The 27566-nt window shown below is 29.3% G+C and overlaps 1 protein-coding gene across 4 annotated transcripts in view; it reads right to left on the bottom strand.

Moving 5' to 3' along the window:
- The window catches only part of LOC107452957 (carnitine O-acetyltransferase-like), a 31161-nt gene extending 7421 nt beyond the window's left edge, over positions 1 to 23740 (bottom strand). The window contains exons 1-11 of one of the 4 annotated variants that reach the window (XM_016069591.3): positions 23644 to 23736; positions 22169 to 22378; positions 18455 to 18541; positions 16928 to 17040; positions 14171 to 14224; positions 11588 to 11753; positions 8316 to 8487; positions 6021 to 6196; positions 3109 to 3209; positions 2897 to 3022; positions 1034 to 1156 (exon numbers count right to left, since the gene is read on the bottom strand). In XM_016069591.3, the coding sequence (XP_015925077.1) occupies positions 1034 to 1156; positions 2897 to 3022; positions 3109 to 3209; positions 6021 to 6196; positions 8316 to 8487; positions 11588 to 11753; positions 14171 to 14224; positions 16928 to 17040; positions 18455 to 18541; positions 22169 to 22378; positions 23644 to 23706 (1391 nt within the window). In that variant the 5' untranslated portion in view covers positions 23707 to 23736. Of the gene's footprint in view, positions 1 to 1033; positions 1157 to 2896; positions 3023 to 3108; positions 3210 to 6020; positions 6197 to 8315; positions 8488 to 11587; positions 11754 to 14170; positions 14225 to 16927; positions 17041 to 18454; positions 18542 to 22168; positions 22379 to 23643 lie in introns of all 4 variants that reach the window. The other 3 variants (XM_043045026.2, XM_043045025.2, XM_071183850.1) reach the window with 3 other exon arrangements.
- Positions 23741 to 27566: the final 3826 nt, after the last annotated feature.

The raw sequence follows: 27566 nt of genomic DNA, 5'->3' as shown, positions 1-27566 counted from the left end.
TATATATATATATAAAAATAAATTTCTGAACATTTAAATAGTGAACTGTTTGTTTACTGTTTGCTTATAAATTTCACTAACAGATTTATTTACATTCCTTCATGCGTTTTACACCTGGGATATTTATGCCTGACATAAATGTAATATTTTTTCTTATATTTCAAGTCTGTGAATTCCAAGGTTAATGTTTTACAATTTCATGTAGTTGATCACTAAGACGTTTTCTCTGAAAGAACTACGTCTTTAAAATATTTCTTGCACACATTAGACCATAGAAATATTAAGTAGAACAAATAACTGAAAATCACTAGTTAAAAATAATATAGATTTGGTTAAAAGAGAATAGTCATCATGTGTGTTATATACTATTTTTGTAGTTCTTTAGCAAAGAGAAAAAACGAAGAAGAAAATTAAAAATCTGTCATATTCTTGTCCTTGATGTAGTTTTTTATAAGTAGGTAAATTAGGATTACACGATTTCTAAGAGCATTAAGAATATTTGTTTTCATTATTTCTTTGTTATATTTTTTTCCCTTTTATTTGTATCAGGCTAAGATAATAATATCCTATGATTTTTACTACTTTGACTTTGTATTAACTTCGAAGTTAGGCGCAGTAAAATTGTTTGTGGCTCTTAAGCGATTAAGCTTAACATTTTAATAATCTGTCAAAATTTTGTATTCATTTTACGAAATTTGGTGTTTCTTTTATTGGAAAAATAAGGTGTATTTTTTATCTTCGATGAAAACTCTAGATATTTAACTTTTTATCGAATATTTCGATCATTAAAAAGAGCAAACAATTCTTTTAGTATTTCGAATAAATAATTATGTTACATTGAAAACAGAAATTTTTTTCTCCCTATTTTCGGTGATTTTGAGAGCTATGTACTGTAATGCTCGAAATTTCTTATGCTCGAATAAGTAATGAAAAAAGAAAAATTAAATCAAGTCTAAATTTCAATTCTTATAATTATGTAGTTAAAAAAGAGGAAGTTCATTAATTTCGAAATTCAAGAAGTTAGAAATCATACTTGTAAAATGCAAGTTGTAGAGCCATCTGCATATAACTATCTGGACTTGCATTTCGATATTTAATGCACTCTGTTTCGAAATCATCAAAATAATATTCTCCAACATCACAGTTATCAATAATCCTAAAAGTATATTAACCATCACTGTTAAACACTTTAATACAAAAGCTAATGTATACTTTAGTTTTGACACTTGTTTTCAAATTCATAGAAAAGTATTAAAAGTTATTTTTTTTACCATAGCCACATGAAAAACATGCTTAAATTTGCATTCCTTAGTTATATATTTCAGACGCACATGCATTAATAAATATGAGTATTCTATTTGATCTTAAAATTGACAAATTAAAGTACAGAAAGTATTACGTAAATAGGACACTGAACTGTAATTTGGAAAGGACTGGGGCTCCATAACCCATGATTCAATTAAGCCCACCCTGTTTCAGATTGAGAGGTACCAACGTATCTGGGAATTGAAGCGACCAGTGCTCAATGCTGATCATTGGTCAGGAAACAATCCTGCCGTTATTCATGAAATTGCGAAGCCATAACATCATTGATAACTCACTACGTTGCAGCTCAAGAGTTTTATTTTATGTCTACTAATTTAATTTTCAACATTTAATGCAATTTTATATTATATCATTCTATTTCACTTATGTTATCGTGTGTTTGCGCTGATATTTTTTGAAACTTAAATAGTCACACTTGGATTAAAATTGCCATAAAAATAAATTATTATCAAATATAGTCAAAATTTTGTAAGTATGGCTGTATGGATAAAAGTTACAAACTCTAATTCGTACCGTAACCGTTTATGTGCTCAGTTACGGGACATATTGTTTAAAAATTGAAACAGTATGCTTAAATCTGTGAATTTTGTTTCGACTATTATCAAGAATTATTTTCCTCCAAATTTCATACTTGCTTGTTTTAATAAAGTTTTGAACAATACTCAATGACCATTGAAGTTTCAGTTTCTCGATAATTTAATGTCAATTTTAAGCCCCCCCCCAAATTGCACACATGTTCATTTTTTACATGTTACAAGTCTGTATGTATTCACAGAAACCTTTATCTTTTTGGTTTTCTGTTGGCAAAGATAGATTTTGAGGACCAAAGTCGAACAAAATAGCTTTATTTCGATGGTCTTTAAATGGCGTTTGATCTTCCATGCAAATATCCAATGATAGAATTCCTGCCATGAATTTATGTCATGTTTTAATGGTGTGAAAGTAGTAGAATATAAAATAATGATCAGTGTCTGCGGCTCACTCATTTCTCAAAAAGTAGTAACGCATGTAAGAAGATGTGTGTTTATTTTAATTCCAGAGAACCTTCAGTTTTAACCCCCAAAAATGCTGAAATGTGTTTTTAGCAAAATTAAAAAATCACCCATCTAATACTTTTACATAAAGAATATATCTGAAAATTTTAACAAAATTAAAATATATCAATTAGCAAACCCTGCCTAATACTTAAAATTACTAGCTCTTAAGCATTTCTTTATCGGAACACTTCCCTTAACTTATTTTTTTTTTAATTTGTTGAAAAGTTTGAAACTTTTTGACCCTTAACATCGTTCGAATTCGCCACCATCTAAATATGCTAAGTTAAACTACATCATTGTATTTCATAAAATTAATAACATAGTATAGTTCTTTGAAAATTGGTTTAAAATGACACTTTATTTGGTTGTAGAAAGTGTGGACTATATTGTAGTTCAAGAAAACGATATCACGGTTCAACATTGAACTGGAGAATATAATTCGCATAGTTTAATAAAACAGAGTAGGTGAAAAGAAAGAAAATACTGAGTTATAAAAGACATTGTGAACACCAACAATTTTTGGAAATTCTTACCATTCCAAGTTAAGTCGAGCTTCTTGAATGTCTTGTAATGCTTTTAAAGGCAAGAAAAAATTCAATTTCTTGGGCTTCGGATTATATTTTGTCACAGATATAGTACTAATTTCCTCATTTCTGGCCCTTTTAATAAAACAAGTTAACAAAACAACTCTGCAGAAAATTATCAAGAAATGCATTTAAAGAAAAATTAAAAAATATATACTTACAAATAATCATTTACATATTTGAATACATTTATAAGCGGTCTTGCATTGAATGCAGAAATTTCGAAAATTATTCCAAATGCTCCATGCTCGCCTACAATTAGCTGATAAACATAAATAAATTCAAAATCTCAATGAAACAAACATATAAAAGAGGTAAAAATAGCATTTAAGTAGAAATTTTTGATAGAGGATAATTTTATAATCAAGATATAGTTATGCTTAAAAGAAAATTTCTCGATAAAGAATAATTCTAAGATAAAATTAATTTTAGGATAAAAGATAAACTTTACGATAAAAGATACTTTTTGTAAATTGTGAAACTTTGATAAAATTACTGTTTGACTTCAAAATTTAACAATTTATTTAATTTGTTTCTTAAATAAAGACAAAGTTAACAGACACCAATGTTAATAAACACTATAACAGCAGCAAAGAATCATGTAATTTAAGCAAAATAGTTTGGATTAAAAAAATAATTTTCATGTCTTCAGCCAATTTGAACATTGTAGTGATTAAAAGTTCAGTTTGATTGGAAATTTGGAATTCGGAGCATTGAGCAGCGATTTTAAATGGATTCAGATAGTATCTAAATCAATGAATCATATCCAGATTGCAGGAAACTGTTTAAACGGAATTGCATATGACGCATATGGCTAAACTGAAGGTACAACATCTGAACAAGGTGAACTTATGCATCCACAAAGCTAGGTTTTAGTTAAAAAAGTAGAAGAGTTTGTTAGGTTTTCGTTGGAAAAGTTGTTGCATGAAACCTGAAGCAGAAATAATAAAAGAGATGCATCATAAATATTAAAATTAAAATACGTGTGATAATTATCTAAAAATAGATGGAAAGTTCGTATACGTCCACATGGCGATAATGAATTGTAAAGCCTTTCCTCGATTCTATTTTCGTTATCTTTAACAATAAAATATATAATTATACATAAGTACGCCATTGTTTTATGCTATAATTTGATTATGTTTAATGCAACTTAGCTTGTATGCCAAGTTTCTTCATTCAAATGTTTAACTAATCAATGGTATTGTGGTTGGAAACAAGTAATCTTTTCGACTGAATCATAGTTTAAAATTAGTTAATATAATTATCATGTACATGTCAGATGTTACGCGGAGCAATGCTATCTTCCTTAGTGTTTTAATTCATATCAAACAATTTGAGACAACAGCTATATCAAACAGTTTGAAATTTGGATTAGCGATCCTATTCCAAATTTGTCTGACATTTGATAGATACCTTTTTCAAAATGTAATTTCTTAGAAACATTTTTCGATCAAATTTTGTGTTTTGTCACGTAAAATGACATTTTTTAAAATTATGTAAAAAATTGTATACCTTCTGATTCAAAATTTACCGAATGAAATTAATTAAAATAGTGAAAAGAATCAATAATTATAAATTATAATTTTTGCCAGGAACTATGTTTGGATAAATGAATTGCTATGTTATTATTGTGTGCGAAAAATTTCAGTTCGTTTGTAAAGTTTTTGAGATATCTCGTAAAACGTAAAATTAACATTAAGAGGTCTACTTTCGATCGCTCTCCTGACCAAAATATTAGAATCGTATCTCCAGGATTGTGGCTATCCCCCAGATTTTGGATCATTATCCTTCGAAAAAAGTTACATTTGTTCAGAGAAAGTTCGTTTTTGTGTCTGATTTCATAGGTTAAATTATCGTCTGTACAAATTAATTTGCATTCTTAAACTCAACTCCTTGAGTCATTAAGATCGAGGTTTATTATTATATTTTTGTTTACTATACATTAAGGAAGAGACGTGTAAATTTTTTTTTAGTACTACTTGTTTGATTATCAAATTACGTTTCATCTGCGGTGTGGCATATAATGTAAATGTAAGCATTTATACGCATACATGTATGGATTCACAGTGGTTGTTGGTCATGGTATATTAGCTTTTAGTCTCTTAAGAAGAGGCACTGTGTGGTATTTATCGCACGAATACACCTAAAGTCTTTTGGAATAAAGAAAAATTTCCAAACATAAAACATTATGCTCGAACTCTACATGCGTTATCATTCTGACGTTTTCATTGTTATATGTGTATAAGCTTGAGAAGTTTTCAGCGTAAGGTTCACATTAAGAATATTTTTTAAGTGTTTCAAATTTCATGATCAGTTGTGTGATGTTGTTCATCACACAACAATCTCTACTTTTACCTGTTTTATTTTACCAATTACTCAATTGAATATGTTTACCTTGCTAACTTCCATTTAAAACCCATAAGTTAATATCTCTGTGTAAGCTATAAAGTAATTCTGTCATCTTGATATCTTCTGGTTTTTTGTTTTGAATGCTTCCGGAATTTTCGAGATGTCATCAAAAGGAAATGTCCGTTAAGAAAATTTTCCAATAAATTCTATCATTAATCATCAACGTTCTCAAGGTTGTCTAGTAGTAAAAGAGTGATTTGACTGTAGAATATATATATATAGTAGTAGAATATAAAATAATGATCAGTGTCTGCGGCTCACTCATTTCTCAAAAAGTAGTAACGCATGTAAGAAGATGTGTGTTTATTTTAATTCCAGNATATATATATATATATATAAATAAAATTTTAAAATTAGGTTACAATTTGGGTGCGCCAGTTAGCTTCTAATTATTTATGAAACTAAAATGGATATATAAACGATGTTACTTGACTATACTTTTTTTTCATAAGGTTGCTTATGAGATTTTAAAAGTTTGCAGCTCCCAGTCTGTATAATTGTTATGTTCATGTGATAAAAAAAAGATTGAAATGAAAAGTATCAAAGTCATATTTAGGCTGATTTCTACATTTCTCTACAGTCTGCGATTCCAGCATCTCTGTAAGTAGAGTATTAGCTGACCCGGCATTTTTATGTAAGGAAATCTTATTCAAAACCTCACCTGTAATGGTTTGTCATACCATCTATTACCACCTGCTTCAACAGTGCCACCATTAATGACCTGTTTATTGAACTGGTCTTTATAAGGTTTTAAAAGATCTTTTGATGGTTCATCTATGCATACAACAAGCAATGATCTCTGAATAGTTGCAAGTGATTTTCTGTTTACATGGTCATCTAATAAAAATATATAACGCATGTAAATACTTTTAGAAATATTTGTAACAGCATTAACACTCAAGTTACGAATATTAATTTCTAGGATTTATCTTGTAACTTTGAAAAATAGGGTGTGAATTTATTCATTCAAAAAGTTTCGATTTAACCACATCGTGTTGTTATGTTTTTATATATTCGACTGCTAATGTTCAATAAACCTATTTCAAAGTTCTCATTTGTGATGCTACTCAGTTTTAACGATGAGATTTTCCTCATTTCTTTGAAAGTTTAGGTTCAGAAAGTTTTTAGTTTCTTTTGGTTTTTAGTTCTTTGGAAGTTTTTAGTTTCAGAAGCAAATAAAAAGCCCTTTGTACTACGCTTGGAGATTATGACAGATTACACTGGGGAGCAAATGTCTTGTTGCATTTATGTAAATACTTGAGCTTGCCTGGTACGTGGGGAATTCAAATCTGAAATTAGTTTTGCTCCTAAAGCTACAGATTTTTTTAATTAAATAACATTCTTAATCTATTTTTTGTTGTTAAAATATCTAAGTTTAACGTAGATCGCATAAATAGTACGACAAACTTCAAGGGGTTTTAGGGCTCATCATGATTAAAATTTCATAGGAATCCTTTCCCGAAAATGTCATCATACGTGGCTAGATGCACGTCCTTATTATGACTTGTTCAGAAACATATGATGAGAGCATCATAATAGAGAAGTGCCCTAGATGCGTACGACGAAATTTCCGGGCATGAGTTCTGTTGCAATTTCAATCATGATGATGCGCCATAACTCCCCTAAACGTTTGTCGTGACATTTATCCTCCTGTAATATATAACTCCTTTAAACTTGTAAATTTCGGCAAAAAATGAACTAAAAATTTTACTAGAAGTTGTAGCTTGGACAGTGAAACCGATTGAATAGTTTTAAACAAAAAAATGTGATTTTTCAGATGGCTCCTATTCAGAAAATGGGGATGCTTTTTTTGTTTTCAGTTGGCTTCTGTATTGCGTGGAGTTCAGTATTTTTACTGTAACTTAGAAGTTTTTTGAGGATTATCTTGTACTTGGTGTAAATTGACCATAACAAAAACGGCCGTAACATATATTTTTTTTCAAAAAAAGTCCCGAATATTGTTAAGGAAAACCCTTTAGATTCCTTAAATTGATCTTGTGAATAAATAAACACACCTTCTGTTAAAACCAGCAAAGAAATGCATATTTTAAACAATAGTTTTCGTTTTCTATCTTATAATAATTATGATTGAATTGTTTCATAATGATTGTATAATTCAGTAAAAAGGAAAGCAAACTTTAAGTTATTTTAAATTAAAAACTTGCTTAATAGGCATAGAAAGCATAAAGATTATGTAATAGTTTTTATGAATATATCCTGTTTTATCAAATATTGATGCTAAATTTTAAAAATGCATTTTTTACGTTTTAATTTTCAAAACAATGGGCATGTTTAGCAAACATTTGCAGTTTAATATTTTATACAACTTATTAAAACTACGAAAATTCTTCACGATAGACTTCCAAAAAATGTCGTGACAACTGTTCTTTTTTCTTTGTTAATGCTATCAACGCTAAAATGAAATAAAAGAGTACTGTTTAAAAACTGCTTTTTGAAAAAAAATATTTTCCATTATTCAGCTCGTCATACAAAATTGCCAAACGTATAAAAACTTCATTTTGAATTTTTTGTGCCCTGTGTGTTGTTATTTGAATTTGCATAGAAATTTTAAATATATGAAATGGTTTGCTATAATGAATTAACAAGATATAATTGCAGTGACGCTAAATTGTTTTACTTAACTTGCATTTTAAAAATTGATTTTTAGTGTTTATAAGTTTAATGGTGGTGATTATTTCAATGGCATTTTTACGTATTGGGAAGGAATAATTTAACATAATAAATTATAATAAGTAATAATTATAACGAATTATTTGATGTTTTTAATTATAAGCAAAATGATTTGCATTGTAATAGAAATTTAAAGGGTTAAGTGGCATGAAACTTATAAATAAGTTAATATGTTTTACTGGATCTTTTGACTGGGTTATTCAGCCGTTTCTTAAAGGTTATAATAAAAAAATTATTTTAATAATTTATAAGCTAAATTACTTACATTGTAACAGTAATTTATAAGTTTTTGCCCATTTGTCTCTGTTAAGTGTGGTTAAAATACCTATGGGGTTTTTACTAGTTGGTGACATTTCCACTACTTTTCGCAACTGATATTCAATTTGATTCTCATTTAGAGCATTTCCATCATTGTCATAGACATCCACACTGAAAAACTATGTAGATGTATGTAAAAGAACAAATATATACTAAAAAAAAAAAAAAAAAACAAAGCATGCATATGGAAAAGAAATGCAAACATTTTTACCAGAATATTTTAATAGTTTTCTTAAAATTTTGAATTCCGAAAAAGTAAAAGAAAGATGAATTAAAACGTCTAGAAGCATTTTTTCAGAATCACTTAAAGAGGTCAAAGGCCAAACTTTTAAAGAAACTAAAAAAGTTGAATTTAGAGAAAAAACATAAAATTTTGATTTAGTTGGTTTCAAAGTCAAAAACAGTTGGTAAATTTATTACTGCCATGAAATTGAAAAAAAAAAACTACGAAAATTCTTCACGATAGACTTCCAAAAAATGTCGTGACAACTGTTCTTTTTTCTTTGTTAATGCTATCAACGCTAAAATGAAATTTAAGAGTACTGTTTAAGAACTGCTTTTCGAAAAAAAATATTTTCCATTATTCAGCTCGTCATACAAAATTGCCTAACGTATAAAAACTTCATTTTGAATTTTTTGTGACCTGTGTGTTGTTATTTGAATTTGCATAGAAATTTTATTTTACATCATGCTGGTTATAAAAATCTACAATGTTAAAAATTCTTAATCTCGTTGAACCACAACTTCTTTCAAATTTGCTGCAGCGTTAAATTGTACTAAGTTGAATAAATTAATAATTTGAAAGATTTAATTCTTTTTAAACTGAATTACTCAATAATATAGTATAACTTGAATGTAACACAACTCAATTTCGTCTTTTTTTACAAGCTTGAAGCACATTATTTCGTATTACGGTTCAAGGGACTAATGTATTATTTTCTGGAAATTGTAAAAAATTCAGGATCAAATTACTACAAAATGTACGGGTACTCAGGGTACCGGCACTTTTTACCATAAAATCCCTTTCTGCTAGATCATGTAGCGCAACAAAAAATCTGATATTCTGGAATTTTTACAGAAATAATTGCCTTAAAATCACTGAAACACTATAATGAAATAAATATTTCTGTAAAAATCACAGTTTAATATTCTACGTAAAAATGGATTTTACCTATGATGCACCTAAAGTCCCAGTACTTTATAACGCACCGCAATTTGATTCGAAATTCCTTAAAGTGTAGTGCAGTACTGCCTACACTTAATGATGATACGCCTGCCTACGCATAAACTTTATGCTTTCAAAGGTTTCTTTCTACGTAACAACAATTTCTTAGACATTAGTATTACTTATTTTTTATTACTTTTGCAATATAGTTGCTACTGTTGATGAAAAAAACAATTGAGTTCAATTACATATTATATTTAGCAAATTCTCATTATTTTCTTCCCGCATTTGCGTTACATGGAGAGGAAGACCACGAGAACCTCCCACGGTTAGCCTGTCGGTAAGGGGACTCTAACCCATGATCCGTCTACTACTGAGGATATTTCACGTCAGCACTGTGGTTGGTGCAGGCTGGATGTGGAATTCGTATCGATCAGCCATCGCTAGGATTCGAAACCCGGTTCACCTCATTGGAAGGCCTCATTGGAAGGCGAGCGCTTTATCCCCTAAGCTTTTGCGACTTTCCCTGCATTCCTTGGGAGCGACTATGCTCAGCAGTAGTTGCGCAGGTAATCTTTACTGTCTGTTCTGTTTCTTTAAGATGTTAACGACTATCGAATCACCCACCATGTGCGGAGTTTGATCAGTAATACGTTTTTTGACGACAAAAAACCCGTCTGTTGCAGACATTTACCGGAATATTTGTGAAGTTTATGGAGCTACTGCCATGAATGAAGGCAAAGTGCGTAGGTGGGTCAGAGACTTTAAAGCTGGCTGCGACAACGTCCGTGACCAGTCTCTCCCCGATAGGTCATCATCACAGACAATATGGTTGCTTCAGTTGAAGCAAAAACTCTTGAGAACAGACTGCATACTGAGAGATGTAATTTTGACACTCCATTACAATGCAAGGTCTCATACCGCCGCTCAGACCGGAGGTTTCTTGGACTTTTTTGGCTAGGATGTTTTGGATAATCCCCCTACAGACCAGAACTTGCGCCGAGTGATTTTTATCTTTTCCGCTATGTTAAATATCATCTTAATCTATCCTATATATCATCATGAAATTTATCTTAAATATCAAACCAATACAACGATGACGAAAACGTAAAAACAAGTTACCGGAACAGACGGCAAATTTCTGTTAAGAGAGTATGCTAAATCCAGGTATGGTATGATAAATGTTGACATGACAACTATGTTCGAAAATAGAGAAATGTATGCAGAATCTGAAAATAAAAGTTAGCTATTGAATTTTCTTCAGTTGGATTTGATTTTCAAGTAGCTATTACGTAAAAAACACTTCTCGTGTTTTGTTAAAATAGTTTTTTATGTGGCGAATATTTTATCTCATTAACCGTTAACATTTTTCTAAACATTACATTCTTCTTAACATTTTATTTCACTAAAAGTATCATTTAATAATAATTTATATTGGATGTCTTATGGAGGGAATTTTCCTACTTTCTGTAGAAATTTAAAGCTATGTTAAGTTTATTTCTTGAACGAAATATTAATTTAAAAGTTGGATATTAAGAATGGAAAGTAAAAGAAATATACTTTCGAATTACTATTCCGTGATTCAATATTAGATTTACTATAAATATATCGCTAATAATAACGTTTTCTTTGACTCTATTATTTTGCTTTGTTTACTTATTTATATTATTTAATTTGAATTTTTTTGCCCATTTAAATACTTTTTGGAAATCATGGGAAATATGAAATCATTACTGAAATAAGCAGAAAACTCAAGAAATTTTTTTTTTAAAAATTAAAATATAACTCATTATTTTTAACCAATAAATTAAAATAGCTGATATTAAGAATGGAAATAAGATGAATGCCTGAACTTAAAACATTTTGACGAGTTTAGTCCACCATATTTATATATTTATAAATTTATTAAAAATTAATATTATTAAAATCAATTATTAATTAAAATTAATTATGGTCATACCAGTCTATAGTATTCTATGTTCTGTTCTGTATTCATACTACTCTATTCCCATGCAAAACAACTAATTTTGTTTTAAATAATACACTTTGATTACCTGATTCTTATGAATGACAATAATGTGTTTAATTTTTTCATTATCCAAACCATAAAATTCAAGTTTATCTTTAGGTATAGCAGGAATTCGGCATGTGTAGAAAATTTTATAATAAGCCAGCAAATCATCAGATTGATCAGATTTAATTTGAATTGGTAGAAAATAGCTGAAATAAATTATTAAAATTACAAAACAATGAAAAGACAGCAATGAAAAGACATATAAAACGCATTTCATCAGTAGAGAGACAGGACTACACTATAAAAATTCTGGATTTAAATCTTCTAAAATTTATGGCAAAAAGTACCGGCCTTCAGAGTGCTGGTACTTTTTACTGTAATATAAATTTTTATCGAAAAAAAACTGATATACCGTTACTTTACATTAATAATTAACATAAGATTATTGAATCACTCTAATTAAATAAATGCGACTGTAAAAATTCTGGTGTAATATTTCGCAATAAAAATGGATTTTACGGAAATATGAATTTTACGGATGCTGCACCCAAAGTGCCGGTATTTTATAGCATAATTTGATCTAAAGTTTTTTACAGTGTAGTGTGAACATGGAGCTAAAGTTGATAAATGGAATATTTCTGCCATCTAAATTTTTTTAAAATATATTTTGTCAGGTTGGCAAAACTAATTTACATTTTCTCTTGTAGTAAGCATGTAGTTATGACAAGTTTATTATATGTTTTAATAGTCACTCTTGATTTACTTTCTTTTAATTAATGTTTTACTTGACTTCTTTTAATTAACCGAGAATAAGTTAAAAAGTATAAATACCTCCATGGGACAAATGTAGACACATAGGTATGGGAATTCTCAAGACATGTAAATGTTAACAGGGTTCTAAATTTTTGTTAACCCTTTCACGCATAATTTTTATTAAACGTATTTTTCTTAATTTTGTTCACTATTTTGTATTAATTTGGGTCAAAATAAATTAAAAATGTTATATTTTGCATTTTAATAACTTATGGTTGTAAAATATAATATAAAACACAGGAGCCTTTCCTGTGTTAAAGATAAAATTTTCCAAACAGTAATTTTTCAAATTTGAATTCTCCATTTTCGTTTAGATTAGTTTTTGCTTAGGTTAATTCTTCAACGCAGTTTAAGATTTTTTTAATTAAAAATTATTGATAACTTTTGGAGTTTTATTATTTTTTGTAGCAACTTTAAAATGTGTACTTCCGAAACTCTGTTAATACCTCTTTCTCTGACAAGGGATTTAATATTAATTTATCAAACTATTTTAAAAGACATAGAAAACAAAACCATATTTGATTTAATAAAATATTATTCTATCAAACAAATATTAAAATGCAGTCAAATGCAGCAGTTTTTTTTACGTAATTGTATTATACTTAGATTAATTTTTAAATCTATATTTACATACATGTAACCTGGAAGGTTGCATATTCCTATTGTATATAAATTGTTCTGTAACAAATATCAAGAAAATCAAATTTTTTAGGCACTTGAAAACCTAACCGCCTGAATATCAAGCCCTATTTATTTGTTTAAATTATTTGTAAAATGTGATGGATGAGATCATAATAAATCAAAATTAATGAAATCAAATATTAAATGGTAATGTGTAATATTTGCTACCACTTTAAATATTCGAGAAAAACTCATCCATTAATTTTATGTATTTACTTCTTAGTACTTTCATAAACTAAAATAAACATTGTTACGATTACTTTTCTCAAAACTGTAAATTTAAACTGAATTGATTATGTTTTGATTTCACTTGCGTTTTCATAATAGCATTTTAAATAATAAGCTTTATGAATTGTTCCTACAAGCCCTATAATATGTCCACACTAGCCCTATTTAATGGGCCAGTGTTATTTGAAAAAAAAAAATGTTTTGAAAAATGTGTACTGTTTTCTCAAAACGTTAAGTGTCTTCGAAAATCAATTCTAGGTAATTTCCCCCATAAAATTCGTTAACAAATTTGATGAAATGTTCTAAAATATTTTGGGAAATAGGAAAAAGTGATTCTCAAAGAAAAGTTCGTTAAATAGAAAATTCACTTCGTTGTTTGGGAGTTATTTTACGAAGAAATTTCCACAATATTCTTGATTCCTCAACCCCCTCCCAAGAAAAACCCCCTCATATAAGAGAAATTCGCAAAAAAAAAGAAGTTCGTTAAATAGAAGTTCGACTATAGTTTTAAAATTAGAAATTAAAGATTTTATTTCATTTCCTCAAAACAACAAATTCTCATTTCATGAAGTGTCCGTTTTCGGGATGAAATATTCTGCAGAATGTTCGCTTTTTTTAGATGGGTTCGTTTTAATGATAAATGATTTCTCAAAAAGCCCACTTTAACTATAGAACTTTTGGGAAGGATCATCAAATGACCTAAATTTCAACTAAAATAGAAATTTGAAATTTCAATTTTTGCTATTATTCTTTAAACTAAAACTACATATTTTTTCTTTTCCAAACTGAAACTTCAATTTGAAAATTTCTGAATTAGAAATAAAGTTTTTTTCATTCGAAATTTTGCATTAAATTTTAAGCTTTTAGCTTAGTAGACAGATAAAGAAATTATTTGACTTACTTGTCTATCGATTTCTTGAAATTCAGAAGTCCAGCTACCATCCTAGATGCCTGCCTAAAAATTAAAATCTTTGCATCTGAGAAATAGAATTGAGTATCGAAATTTCGACAGACTTCATTATTTTTGAGGATCACATTAATATTTCATATTGTAACTATTAGCGCACCAATCATTTAAAGTGTTGACGAGTATTTTTAAAATCTTTTTAAGCTCTATAAATAGTTTATAAAAGTCGTGGTGGCTCAGGGAAAAGAGTGTTTACCTTCCAATAAGATAAATCGGGCTAGAATCCTAGAGATGGCTGGTTGTTACAAATTCCGCATCTGGCGTGCACCGACCACAATGCTGAAATAAAATATCCCCAGTGGTTGACGGATCATTGGCTAGAGCCCTCTTGCTGTCAGGAGACGCGTGCTAGGTTTTGGTGGTTTTTCTCTCCATTTAACGCAAATGCGGGTTAGTGCGATTAAATAGTCTTCCACGAAGACAAATTACTCTCGATTCTTGATCCAGGAGTTCCCCTGTCTTCGGGATTGGTTTCAAAGTTACAAGGCTAAGGAGTTAGGCCGGGATAGTCTGGTCAGTGGGGTGTGGGGCCCATGTCCAAGAGTTCATGGATTCGGTCCCCACTGGTCGAAGACTCCCCGTGTAGTAAATGGTGACTGATGCACGTTAAGTCTGTCGAGTCTCAAAGTCCTCCATGTTCCCATAACAAATCAATACCTCTGCGGGTACCAATCCAGGAGTTTCCTTGTCTTCTGGATTGGTTCAAAATTACAAGGCTACGGCGTTGAACATTAGTAGTCGTAAACCCAAAAATTGGGTCGACTGTTCAATGGTGGTCATAAAATTAAAAAGGCTAAGGAGTTGAACATTAGTAGTCGCAAACTTAAAAGTTTTGTCAGCTATTAAACGACGGTAGTAAAAAAATAAAAAATTAGTTTATGACGCATAAATTGCCAAATATAAGTTTTGCCAAAATGTTTTTTTTTTGTATTTAAAAAAAAATCAGAAATATTTTTTTTCAATTCTGAAAAGCATTATATCATTGAATGGAGATAATTATAAACATTTTCCCTGGATTCTAACTTTCCAATTTGTATTATATCAGTTTTATTTCAAACTTCATTGAAAATAATTTTGTACAATTTTTATAGAGCCTATCCAAAGAAACTATAACTTGTAATTTTAACAAGAACAAATTGAAGGGAGCAAAATATTAAGTATAAATAAATTATAAGATTATAATCGTTATGAAAACAAAAAAAAATACTGCATAAGCTGAATACATGAAAAGTTTTTCCAAAATATTATTACTTATTTATGACACTATTCACTTCGCGTGAGATAAGAGTTGGTAACAATTATAAATAATGATAAAATAAGGATCGTCATGGTAAAATTTAGCGATAAGCAAATACAAATAATTTCTATGAAATGATTTTAAATATTTCAAAAACGTATATTCTCATCAGACAAATTTTGTTTTTACTGAAAAGTGCGTAAAAAAACGGAACCACCGTGAATAACAATATTCGAATCTCACGTTCTAGCACCCAATCGTAACAGACACAAAAACGTACTTTCTCTGAATTTTTGACTGATTGAGATTACTGACCCACATTATAGGACGAAGTCACAATCTGGGAAATATGATCCTAATAGTTTGGTAAAGACAGTTGTCCAAAGTTTGACCCTTGTTGTTAATTTTATTTTTTGCGTATTTCGCCATACCTCGAGAAATGTTTAAGAAAAATCATGCATTTTTGGACATAATTATAAAATTAGTTTATCAAAAGATTATTCTATGCAAAAAGTAACTTTTAATAAAAATTTAATATTTCCTATTAATGTATTTACTAATAGTTTCAGAGCTTTTGTAAGGTATACTAATTTATAAATCATTTTAAAGTACGTAATTTAAGATGACAAAATACAAAGTTTGAGCGAAATTGGATGAATAGTTCACGAGGAATTGAATTTTAAAAGTATAATTTACCTATATCTTAGTATTCAAAATTCTTAGCACTAAAAAAATAAAAAAATTATAAATATTTACTAAAAGTTAGTTTTTGTATGGAATTATCTTTGGATAAATGGATTTTATAATTGTGAGCAAATTTTTTTGAATTCGCTGTAGATGTTCTCGAGATATGACGAAATAAGCGAAAAGTAAAATTAACTTTAAAGGTCTGCACTTTGGACCACTCTCTTAACCAAACTATTGAGATTATATTTCCCGGATTGAAGTATATTTTGCCTAGCTCCTATATTTTGGGGATCAAATCCATCAAAAATAATGTGTGCTCATTGAGAGAAAGTATGTTTTTATGTCTTATTTCGTAACGAAAAATGTAGTTTGCACTAATTAATTAGCATATTTCAGGACACCCCTGTGAATCATTAGGATTGAGTCCCAGAAAGTGAAAGTCCGAACCTTAAAATCAAATGTCATTCAGGGTGGCCCGTTTCGTTATTTCTTGATTTTTTAAATTTTTTTCGCACATTGTGCGCCTGTAAATCAAACTGCTACAACAGCACTGTTCTTCGTACTATAAAACAAAACAAGCTTATGCTTATTTTTTGTCATTTTCATATTTAAGAAATACAGGAGAATGAGAAATTTTTTGAATATAAATTGATAAAAAAAAATAGTACATACCACTTCCAATTCTTTATAGGAACAATTGTTTGTTTTCTTGGCAATATAATAATTATTATAACAAAAGTAACAGAACAAAAAACGTTGCTACTTACCAAAGTCTGTCTCCCTTGCAACTTTTATAATATATTCCACAGCTTGGACTTTTGTAACAAACTAGAGGTTTCCGATTTTCAAGGAAATATGTATTCAGTTGCAATTCATCTGACTAGAAATAAATATTATCGTTTACAAGATATTTCTCCATAACCTAATATTTGATTTGATTTTTGAATAACCTTTAATATTTGATTTTTGAATCTAGTTAAAATTGGAGTAAAAAATATGCAAATTAGAGTAAATCAAATGCTCATTATCTAGACAAATCAGTTTTCAGCATTTAATGTATTTGCGTTACATGGAGAGGAAAACCACGGCAACCTTCTTAGGTTATTCGGACGGCAAGGGAACTCTAACCCGTGATCCGTCTATCATTGAGGATATTTTACGTTAGCATTGTAGTCGGTGCAAGCTGAATGCGGATTTCATACCTCCATCGCTAAACTGGATTAGAACCCGGTTCACCTCATTGGAAGGCGAAAACTCTACCCACCATGGCTCTTTTATGCAGCCTCTTTTTATATACAGCCCCCTCATAGGTTTTTACACCCTCCAAGATGAAATAGTTTTAAAATATGTATAAACCAGAGATTTCAGATGACGCTATGCTCGCTCCAATGAGGAGGCCGAAAGAAAATACAAGAACAGTTTTGAGCTTTTCAGTGAACTGTGGGGGAGGGGAGCCCTCCAGTTTCCTTTTAAATTTCGTTAAATCTTTTTTACTTATATCCTTGTTAAATCTTGTTAAATCCTTATAATTTTTATCTTCATTAAAATATATACAGTCAGAATTCTTTCAATTGATGCTAATAAATAATTCTTAATAGATTCTTAGAACAATAAGTAAAACGCAATGAGTAATAAATGGAAACAATTAATTAAAATTGCTTTATTTATGTATCAGATAAAGCTTGTTTTTAACCTAAAAGCAATCTCTTAAGTCTAAGTGCATGAAGAAATAACATTACTGAAACCGGTAGTTTACTTATTTTATTACGAAATATATTTGTAAAGGTGACGTCTTTTTCTTTCTTTTCTTTTTTTTACTGCCATTTGCATTTGCTATGTTTTGATCGTAAATATAGCATTTGTAGTTGAAATCACTGATGTAAGTTACTTTTACAGACAAACTTGCAGAGTTCACTCAAATTCAATCATTATCTTTTACAATAATCTTTCCCAAATATTTTATAATCTTTTGAATGGTTTTATTACTTAAAGCTTTATTAACTTTCTTGTTTAATATTTTTTTTTCAAATGAATAATTTAATAATTTTATTTAAGTTAGAAATTCTGATGAATGACTATTACAAGCACTGACTTCTTAATGTTTCGAAACGGAGAATGATCTAGGAAAATTTTTTCCCCTCTAAAATTACTGATTGTAACAAGATTATAAGAAACGAAGTTATTGCATTTTAACTATAACGTTACCAAGAATTCTGGGTCATGTTATTTAATTCATAATAAGACGAATAAAAATTTTTATTTAAGAAATTAACGTCACAAAAATATATATTCACCCAATCATAGCTTCTTTTAGCTTTCTCAGCCAACATGGTTTGCAGCTTAGTTCCCAATCCATTAGGTGAGGCAAATTCATTCACAATCTATGAAGAAACATTTGTCGGTAAGCATTTTGTTCTGAGCACAGCTCAAAATACGTATTTACAAAAATGGACATAGCTCAAAATGAAAACGGACACAGCTCGATATGCGGATTTAGAAAAATGTATATAGCTCAAAATGCATATTTAAGAAAATGGATATAGCTCGATATGCGTGTTTAGAAAAGCGGACATAGCTCGAAACGCATATTTCCGAAAATGAACACAGCTTGATATGCGTGTTTAAAAAATGGATACAGCCAAAAATGAGTTTTTTATAGTTCTACTCGAATTTAACAACTAAACGAGAAATTTCGTGCTTACTTTTTCTTACTTATTTAAAAATAATCATATCATAGCAATAGTCATGAACTCTGGGGTCGAGTTAGCTAGGCATATAACACTTGTAACTTTTCTAGCGATGTGTTCGAATTCAGAATTCTGTACGATAAAGTAATTTTTTAATATCCAAAGTAGTACTCCACTATTATAACTACTATACTAGTATTATGAATTTATAAGATCCGTTTCAAAATTGTAAAGAAAAACAAACGAAACTGCTGAGTTTCAAAAATGGTAATTTAATAAAACGTGTGAAGTGATTTATAGTGAATACGATTGATGGACGATGTCACATGTATTAGTATGGTCTTTAAATCAAGAACCAAACTCATAAAAGAAGTTTAAAAAATTAAATAAAATTTTATGTCTATTTTCTTAGAAAGGTTTTGCTCATTTTTTAAACACGCATTTTGTCCATCTTCGTAAACGTGCACTTTGAGCTATGTCTATTTTTATAAACATGTATTTTAAGTTCTATCCATTTTCGTATAAAAGTATTTTGAACTATTTCTCGGACAAAAAGCTCAGGGTCGATACATAAGTGTGATACTCCTACTACCTTTCTATCGTATTATATTTTGAATAATAAGATTATAAGTTAAAATAAACAAGAAATATATTATAGTACATGTTATAATTTAATAATAGTGAATGTATGCAATAGCGAAATAAAACAAAGAAATTGTGTTTCATGAAATGTAATTTCACTAAATGTAATTTTCTTTCATATCTTTTTAATTCAAGTTATTTGTCTGAAGATACAAATGCATTAAAAAAAGATGAAATGAAACAAACTTAATTTTAAAAAATTCAATTGTCACGTTTACTTTATGATTTAATAACTAATTTTCTATTTGTGGAGCTAATCAGTGTGTTTTTTAATTTTAATGTCAGCTTTTATAACCTGAATATTCTACCCATAATGCCACAGCTAAATGATCCAGCAAAAGCAGCATCGTAATAAGCATAAAAAATAACTTTTATTAAGTTAATATATTGTTATGTTGTTTATAAGTTTCCAAAAACCCATATTTTCAATAAAGTAAATGGCTAAAAAATTTTAATTTATAAATAAATATGAACTATATAAAAACATGCTGGCGAGTTTTTCTCTCTGTAGCTTACAAGTAGAATTATAATGAAAGGCTTTTGATTAATTTTAAAATTTCGAATAAACTTCAAAACTAATTTTTTAGTAAGTTATATACCATCTAAATACTTCTTATCATATTTAAATGGCGTACGCGTGTTTAGAAGTCATAAGCAAGATTTTCATTGAGTCAGAAAACGGAATATGCGTAACATCTGCGACGAAAGTTTGAGCCTTAGCACTTATGATGATATTTCACAAAACAGCTTTATGTTTCAAAACAAGGATAGCCGGCTGTTAGGGCGTGAGACTCAAGTTCGAGAGGGCATGAGACTCAAGTTCGAGAGGTCGTGAGTTCGATTTCCGATGGCCGATGACTCCCTGAGTACAAAATGGTGGCTGGTGCAAGCTAAATCTGTTGAGGTCACAAAGTCTTCCTAGTTCACATTACAAATCTATACCTCTGGGAATTCTGGATTGGAGATTGATCGAGCTATGTTTCAAATCAAAATTACGGCGAATGGATGGTGTGTGAATGTGATCTCCCTATTAAACGGGATGTGATGTATGTATGCTGTCTCCGGATCATCCTTGGGGATGTTTCCCAGACCGTCACCAATTGCTCACTGTGCAGTTTTAGTGCGACAAAACAAGTCCTGTGCTAACTACAGGATAATTGGGATGTTATAATTGCTGATCCGTTAAAAAGTTGGCATTTACATCTTTATATTGTAATTAGTCAAAATTTATATATTTCCTGAATACAGACTTTATAGCCTGAAGGTACTTGTTTCTTTAATCTAACAAATGCTTTTCCCCATTATTTTAAAATATTTAAGTAGACCAAAATTTTATATTTTTTTAACAAATTTAATGAAGCATAAAAAATGATTATTAATGGTTATAGAACTTCAGATAATATAGCTATAAAATTTTATATGCTACCTCAGAGAAGGGAATCGTCAGGAATTTGTAACGCATGACTAGCTTAAATATTTTTTCACGTATTGATCAAAGATATTAAAATCAATGAATTATGCTCATTTTTATGTTTTCAGGAGTGCAAATAAGGCAGAGAAGGGACAACTTCTCAAATATTAATAAATTTATATTAAAATGTCATATTGTGAGTTTTTTCTTCATATACTAGGTGGTTTAATCATAAAAATTTAAAAATATTTCACACAAACACTCTTTGTTTTCACAAAACTACGTTTTTTTTCCTTATTAGCATTTTGCATCTTTTTAATAATTAGTGTAGTGGTTAAAGATGATCAAGATATAATATTATCGTCATGAATAACTGTTACAAATGCACGACTGGGAATCATGTTGACACAGAGCGCTCACTTCTCAAAGAGGGGACGCATGTTCGTGTCCCAACGATGGCTCTTCGATACGAACTTTGCTCCCACAGTGAAGATACAAAATATCCTCATTGGAAGATGGATCATGGATTGGAATTCCCTTGCCGATGGGCATACCATGGGAGCTTTTCGTGGTTTTTCTCACCGTCTCATGCAAATGCGGATTAGTTTCATCAAAAATTATTTCGTGAAGGTTAGTTTGAGTTACAGGAGTTCCCTTGCCTTTTGGGTAGTCCTTGGGTTGTTTTGGATGCCTTTGTCTTCTGGTTCAAAAATACAATGATACGTAGTTGATCCATCCATCTCAGGGCGAGTCGTAAATTCAAAATTGGATCGGTTGTACAGCACTGGTTATAAAATGGAAGAAAACTCACGACAGTTATAATTTTTTTAAAATAACGGCAGGCACTGAACTTTCGTTCTTCGCCTTAGAAGATGCCGTAAGTGGTTCCTATTTATTGTTACCCAGTGGGCACCCGTGAATCAAAGTCACGGAGGCGAGCAACATTACCCACGCCACACTGCCACGAATACTTGCTCATAGGGTGGGCCACATTCATACAGTCACACATCAGATGACAACAGAGAGAGATAGAAACATGCCCAGAGCGGGATTCGAACCCGCAGCCATTGGCTTCGCAGGTCAGGCATGCTAAGCACTCGGCCACCTGGCCGGCTCAGTTATTAAAATAAAAAATTCGTTAAAAATCGTTATTTAATTTTATGCCTTAAGAACAGTGTCAAAAAGTTGCTAAAGAGTTTTTTTTTATGAAAAATTTTAAATGTTGCTAAAGTATAAAAAAATAGGATAAACTTAAAAAAAAAGCTTACATTTGTTGTTTTTAAATACTCCTCACTCGACAGGAATGGGCGAACTGAGTATAAATATTTTGCCAATGTAGCTTGAAGTGGCGGTACAGGAAGTCGAGGAAGAGACATCTCATGAATCCAGAGATCTTCATTTCTTTCTAAGAAGGTGATGATAGAAGACGAGTAAGTGGATAATGGACTTCTACACGTCGGGACATATCTCACTTGTTTCTAAAAACAAATAATTATGAATTAACCTTTCAAATGATAGACTATGCAAATGAAATGATAGTATAGATTTCTGCAAATGATTTTATATTATTGGTACATGATAAATGCAAAAGTTATCAAAAATATGAATAAGCTTGGCAAATGCTAGTTCTGAAAGAAGTTATAGATTATGCAAGTGTGTGATATATTCTTCAAATGAAAAGATAGTATATATTTGCATGTAGCGTTTGCATTTCTATTGGAATTAACTCAGAAAATGCAAAGATAATAAATATAAATTAGCTTTAAAAATGATAAATGCAAATGATAATAATTATTATAAATTTACTTTTAAAATCAATGTTTATTCAAATTAAATGATAAGTTTTTCAAATGAAGAGGCAGCTTTTGAGCTGTATAAATTTCTAAATGTAGATATAGAATTTTGTCTCTAAAAATACTCTTTTGTCCCAAGAATTTTGAAATTCGTTGCTACTTTTTACCATATAATCCGTTTTTGCAGTATAATTTTAAGAAACAAAAAATCTGAAATATCGTAATTTTTACGGTAATATTTATCGTAAAATCATTGAAGCACTGCGAAAAATAATTTGTCATGGTAAAATGGATTTAATGGTAAAATTAATTTTGCGATGATGCACCCAGGGTGTTGATACATTTCACCGTAATTTGATCAGAATTTGTTTATATTGTAGAACATTGAAATTATATAACAAAAATAAGAGTGGTATTTTCATACTTCACAAATAATTTAAAAGTTACAACTAATACGCTAAAACATTTTCCCATTACGTCTTTTCGTTTAGCTAAACACATTATATTATTAGATTATTTGTTACTTCAATTAAATGGTTATTTTCGTTAACTTTGAGCATCAAACTCATAAGAAAAGGAAAAAAAATAACCTGTAGGTGATGATAAAATTTTGCATAAAAATAAACTGCAATATAAACCATAATGACATGCGAAAAAACGTATATTTCGTAATTTAGAAAGCTGCTAATTCAAAACATACTTCAATATTTATCTGACTTAAAATTCTGATTATTTTACTTAATTGTCATTGATGCACTGAATTTAAAATGAAAGAAGAAAACACGCTAGAAAACAGAGAAGATGGATAATTTTTGAGTTACATAATAGTAATTATGATTATGATGTTATAAAAAGTAATATTGAACTTCAAATTTGATTTATGAAATAGCAACAACAATACATAAAAATGCATTTAATTTTAATAACCCACGCATTAAAAAGAATATTACCATAAATCTGGAAAACCTCATTTTTTTCAAGAGCTGTGCTTTGCTATGATTTTTTAAGCTCATAACATATTTCAGTTTGGAACAGATTGCTTGTAATTTTTTTTCTATTATATTATGTGAGTAATACAAAGTTATTAATGGCACTATAAAATTTGATAACAAAAAAGCTGTGCATACAGATAATAATAGCAAATGGTTTTCTGTTTAACTCACAGGAAAGGTATGCGAATTGTTATGTAGAAATGAAATCGATTTTTTATTAGGAAATAATATTTTAATTTTAATTTTTTTATTGAAGTTTTGTAATTTTTTAACTTTATTTCTAACTTTAAGGCCAGTAGAACTTCGTCTGCGAGACGAATACTGTAGGCTTTGATGAATCGAATATAAATAAATACATATTCCAAAATAAAGAGATTTTATTTAATGTTTTGTCTATTTCGAAAATAATATGGATAATATTTTCTGATAATTCTAATACTTGGAATATTAATAATATTCTCAAAGTAAATATTTGTAATTCTTTTTTAAACAAATAATGTATTAAAATAAGTCAGTAATCAGATAAGTAAGTGTCATTTTGGGAACTTGTCAGTAGTATATGGTTTTAATTTAATAAAATAATATAACCGTAGCTGATGCCCTCTAACTCAGAATTTTTATTAAACATATTTTTACTGCTTTTTTTTATTATTTTGTATTAATTTAGGTCGAAATAAGCGAAAAATATTATATTAAGCTTTTTAATAATTTATGGTAATAAAATACATCATGAAGCAATGTCTTTTTCTACGTTAAAGGTAAGATCTCCTGAATATGGCTATTTCCTAAACAATAGTTTTTAATATTTGCACTTTTTAGCAGTTATTTAGATCTAAGAGAAACAGTTATTATCATTGAAATTTCATTTATATACAAAATCAAATATTGTTAAAATTTTGAATATGAATAAAACAAATCAAACTACTCATTTTGGATTTCATATTTTAGTACAAATATAATTCCTATAATCTAACAATTTTTTTAATAATCAAAAGATACCGAAATGTATTTTTACTTCCAATTGGAGCGTTAGCGAAAACTATACAAAAGGAACACCAGTGTTTCATCTACGTCAAAACGTTAATGTTTACATGTTGCATACAGTTTCTTTGTTTTAAAATAAAGTTAGCATAGGATGGATTAAAATAACGGCATGCATTTTGAAGCTTTATTTATCAAAAACTATCTTGCCGGGTTTTGAGGCGGTACTACTTGGTGTTGTCTCAGGTATTGTGCTATCTGTCCTTTTCTACTTGACGAAGGTTTATAAGCCTATTTTGAGCACACAAGCCTGAAAATTTATGTAATTGCAATAACCAATAACCTATCTTGCCATATTCAACATCATTTAGAGTTCCAAGCCACTGAATTACGGGCATTAGAACTTTATTGTAATAGTAGCAATTTTACTTAAAAAATATTGGTTAAAAAACTATTGTTCTCCATGGAATTAAACGTTTTAATTTAATATCGCTACTTTAATCATTTCTAAAGGGACACTGAAAATGTTTCTGTTGACCAAGCTTTATTTGACTTAATTTATAATTATTTGTTATTTTTGTTAAAAATTGTCTTCAAAAAAAGAATAAACGATTTCAAAGTGATATTTCTGTAAACTACCTGATATCAATGTGTAATACAAAAATAGTATAAGAAATGAGTGAAAAATATTCAATGAAGTATAATTATAGCATTAATTTTAATGTAATTGTGTTTAAATTGAATAAAATTAAGAGATTACTATAGTATAGGAAGCATGCTATGGTATAGGAAACACGGGGATTTCCTAACATTGAAGCCGGCAACATGGCTCTCAGAATTACTCGTGCTTAGAGATAGGTGAAATTTTTTTTCTATACTTAAAAGGCATTTTTTCTTCTTCTTTTCTCAGTATCTAAAAGTTCTTAACGTGTCTTAGGAAAGTAATTAATTAAAATTGATTTAGACCAATTGTTTAAAAGAAATTTTTAAGAGCTCAAATTTAAATTAATTATTAAAAGCTCAAATTTAAACCAATTGTTAAAAGCTCATGCCGTAAGATGCTGATAGTATTTGTATATTTATATTGCTGTTAGTTGCTATTGTGATGTTTAGCATGCGTGCAGCTGCCTTAAAAAGCTTAGTTATGATGTTAGGTTACTTCTTTTTATACCGCAATTTGTGCAATATATAAAAAGTTTAATACAACAAAATAAAATAACGAATTTACTGCACAATATTTCTGAATTTGTTTGAATATATTAATTATTCATGAAAACATTCTTGTAAAAATATTTCTTTTACTTGAGAATAACTTCTTTATATTTCTTTAAAGAAGGCAGTCAAATATTTGTTGTTGAGGTTAATGCTTATCAAAAGAGAGTCGAAAGTTACTATTCGAGAGTTATTTTGGTAACAAAAAATAGATCATAATATTAATAATGATCAGATAATGTTATTTAAATAATAAATATTTCTGTTTTTAAACTTTTCAAGTTTCTTATTAAGATAAATATCGAAACAAGAGAACATCATTTAATGAAGTCTTTTGATAAGAACTATCAAAGCAACTTCAATATCTCAAAAGAATGTTTTTAACAAACAACATAAATCATTTTCTAAATAACTATAATAAATTATTGCTTGAGCTTGGCCTATGAAAAAATTAGTATGACAGTCTTCTGTGAGCGAATGTTAAGAAAATTAATTTAAGAGGAACTACTCGCTCATGCGCCAATTACTTTCAAGTGAGATCACATGTAGTGAGAATGATATTGTGGCGTAACTACCACTACGATTATTAAACATCAATTCACTGGTATATAAAACATGCTAACTTGATTCAATCACGTGTTACCTTTTGATAGATGACATGGTCGATAATTGAAATCCCTTGAATGGTGATCGTGGACGTGATATGAACTCGCTAACATGATGGATGGTCCACAATAAGCAGTTGATTTGCTTAATATAAATTGCTTAAAAAAAATCCAGTGAAGTAAATAAAGTCTCCCGGGGTCAATAAGCATTATTGAAGAAAAAAAAAAACAAGAGAAATGCAATAAACAAAAATAAGAAAAAATAATGAGCAAAATGCTATAAAAAAAGGAAGAAAAAATATAATGAGCGAAAATGATATAAACAGCATGAATCAACTAGTAATCGTTCATCGAATTCTATGGCAGATAAAATTCTGGAAGGGGAGTAATGTGGCGTAACTACCACTACAAATATTAAATACCAAATCACGTCCGGGTCACCAATGTGGATGGAGGAGGTACCTTTTGATGGATGAAGGTTGGCACTGTTGATAGCTTCTCCAACCACAATCTCAATAGTAAAAACACAGAAGAATCTGTAAAGGCTAAAAATAAATCTGATTAACAAGTGAGAGAGAGAGAGAGAGAGAGAGAGTATCACATATAAACGTGATGGCATTTAACCATTTTCCCTTATTGTAGACGCATTCTTATTGGTCAGAAAAAGAAACCCCATGCTATGGTTACAGCTTTAACAATAAAAACACCACATTTTTTTCGGTCGTAATCAACACAACATCAGTTAAAGTTTTAAAAGTATTGTTTGTCGTAACATATTTTTTATTCCGATTTTAAAAGTATTTATCCGCAATATTTCTTTTATCGCAATATTCTTTGCTAATATTACTTTTCAATTTTGGTTATTATAAAAAAAAAAAAATTAAAGGCTTAAAACTGAAATCGGTGTTTCCTTATGATCAATCTAATAGGTTATCATTATGGTATAAAAATATAAAAATTGTTTTTCTTCATACCTTCTTTTCCGATGGTGTTACTTAATAACGCCATATTATTACGCATTATATATATATATATATATATATATATATATATACATAAAGTGCTTCTATGAAACAAAAGACC

This window comes from Parasteatoda tepidariorum, chromosome 8 (genome assembly GCF_043381705.1).
Source record: "Parasteatoda tepidariorum isolate YZ-2023 chromosome 8, CAS_Ptep_4.0, whole genome shotgun sequence".
Classification (NCBI taxonomy): domain Eukaryota; kingdom Metazoa; phylum Arthropoda; class Arachnida; order Araneae; family Theridiidae; genus Parasteatoda; species Parasteatoda tepidariorum.
This window is presented reverse-complemented; position numbering and strand designations above follow the sequence as displayed.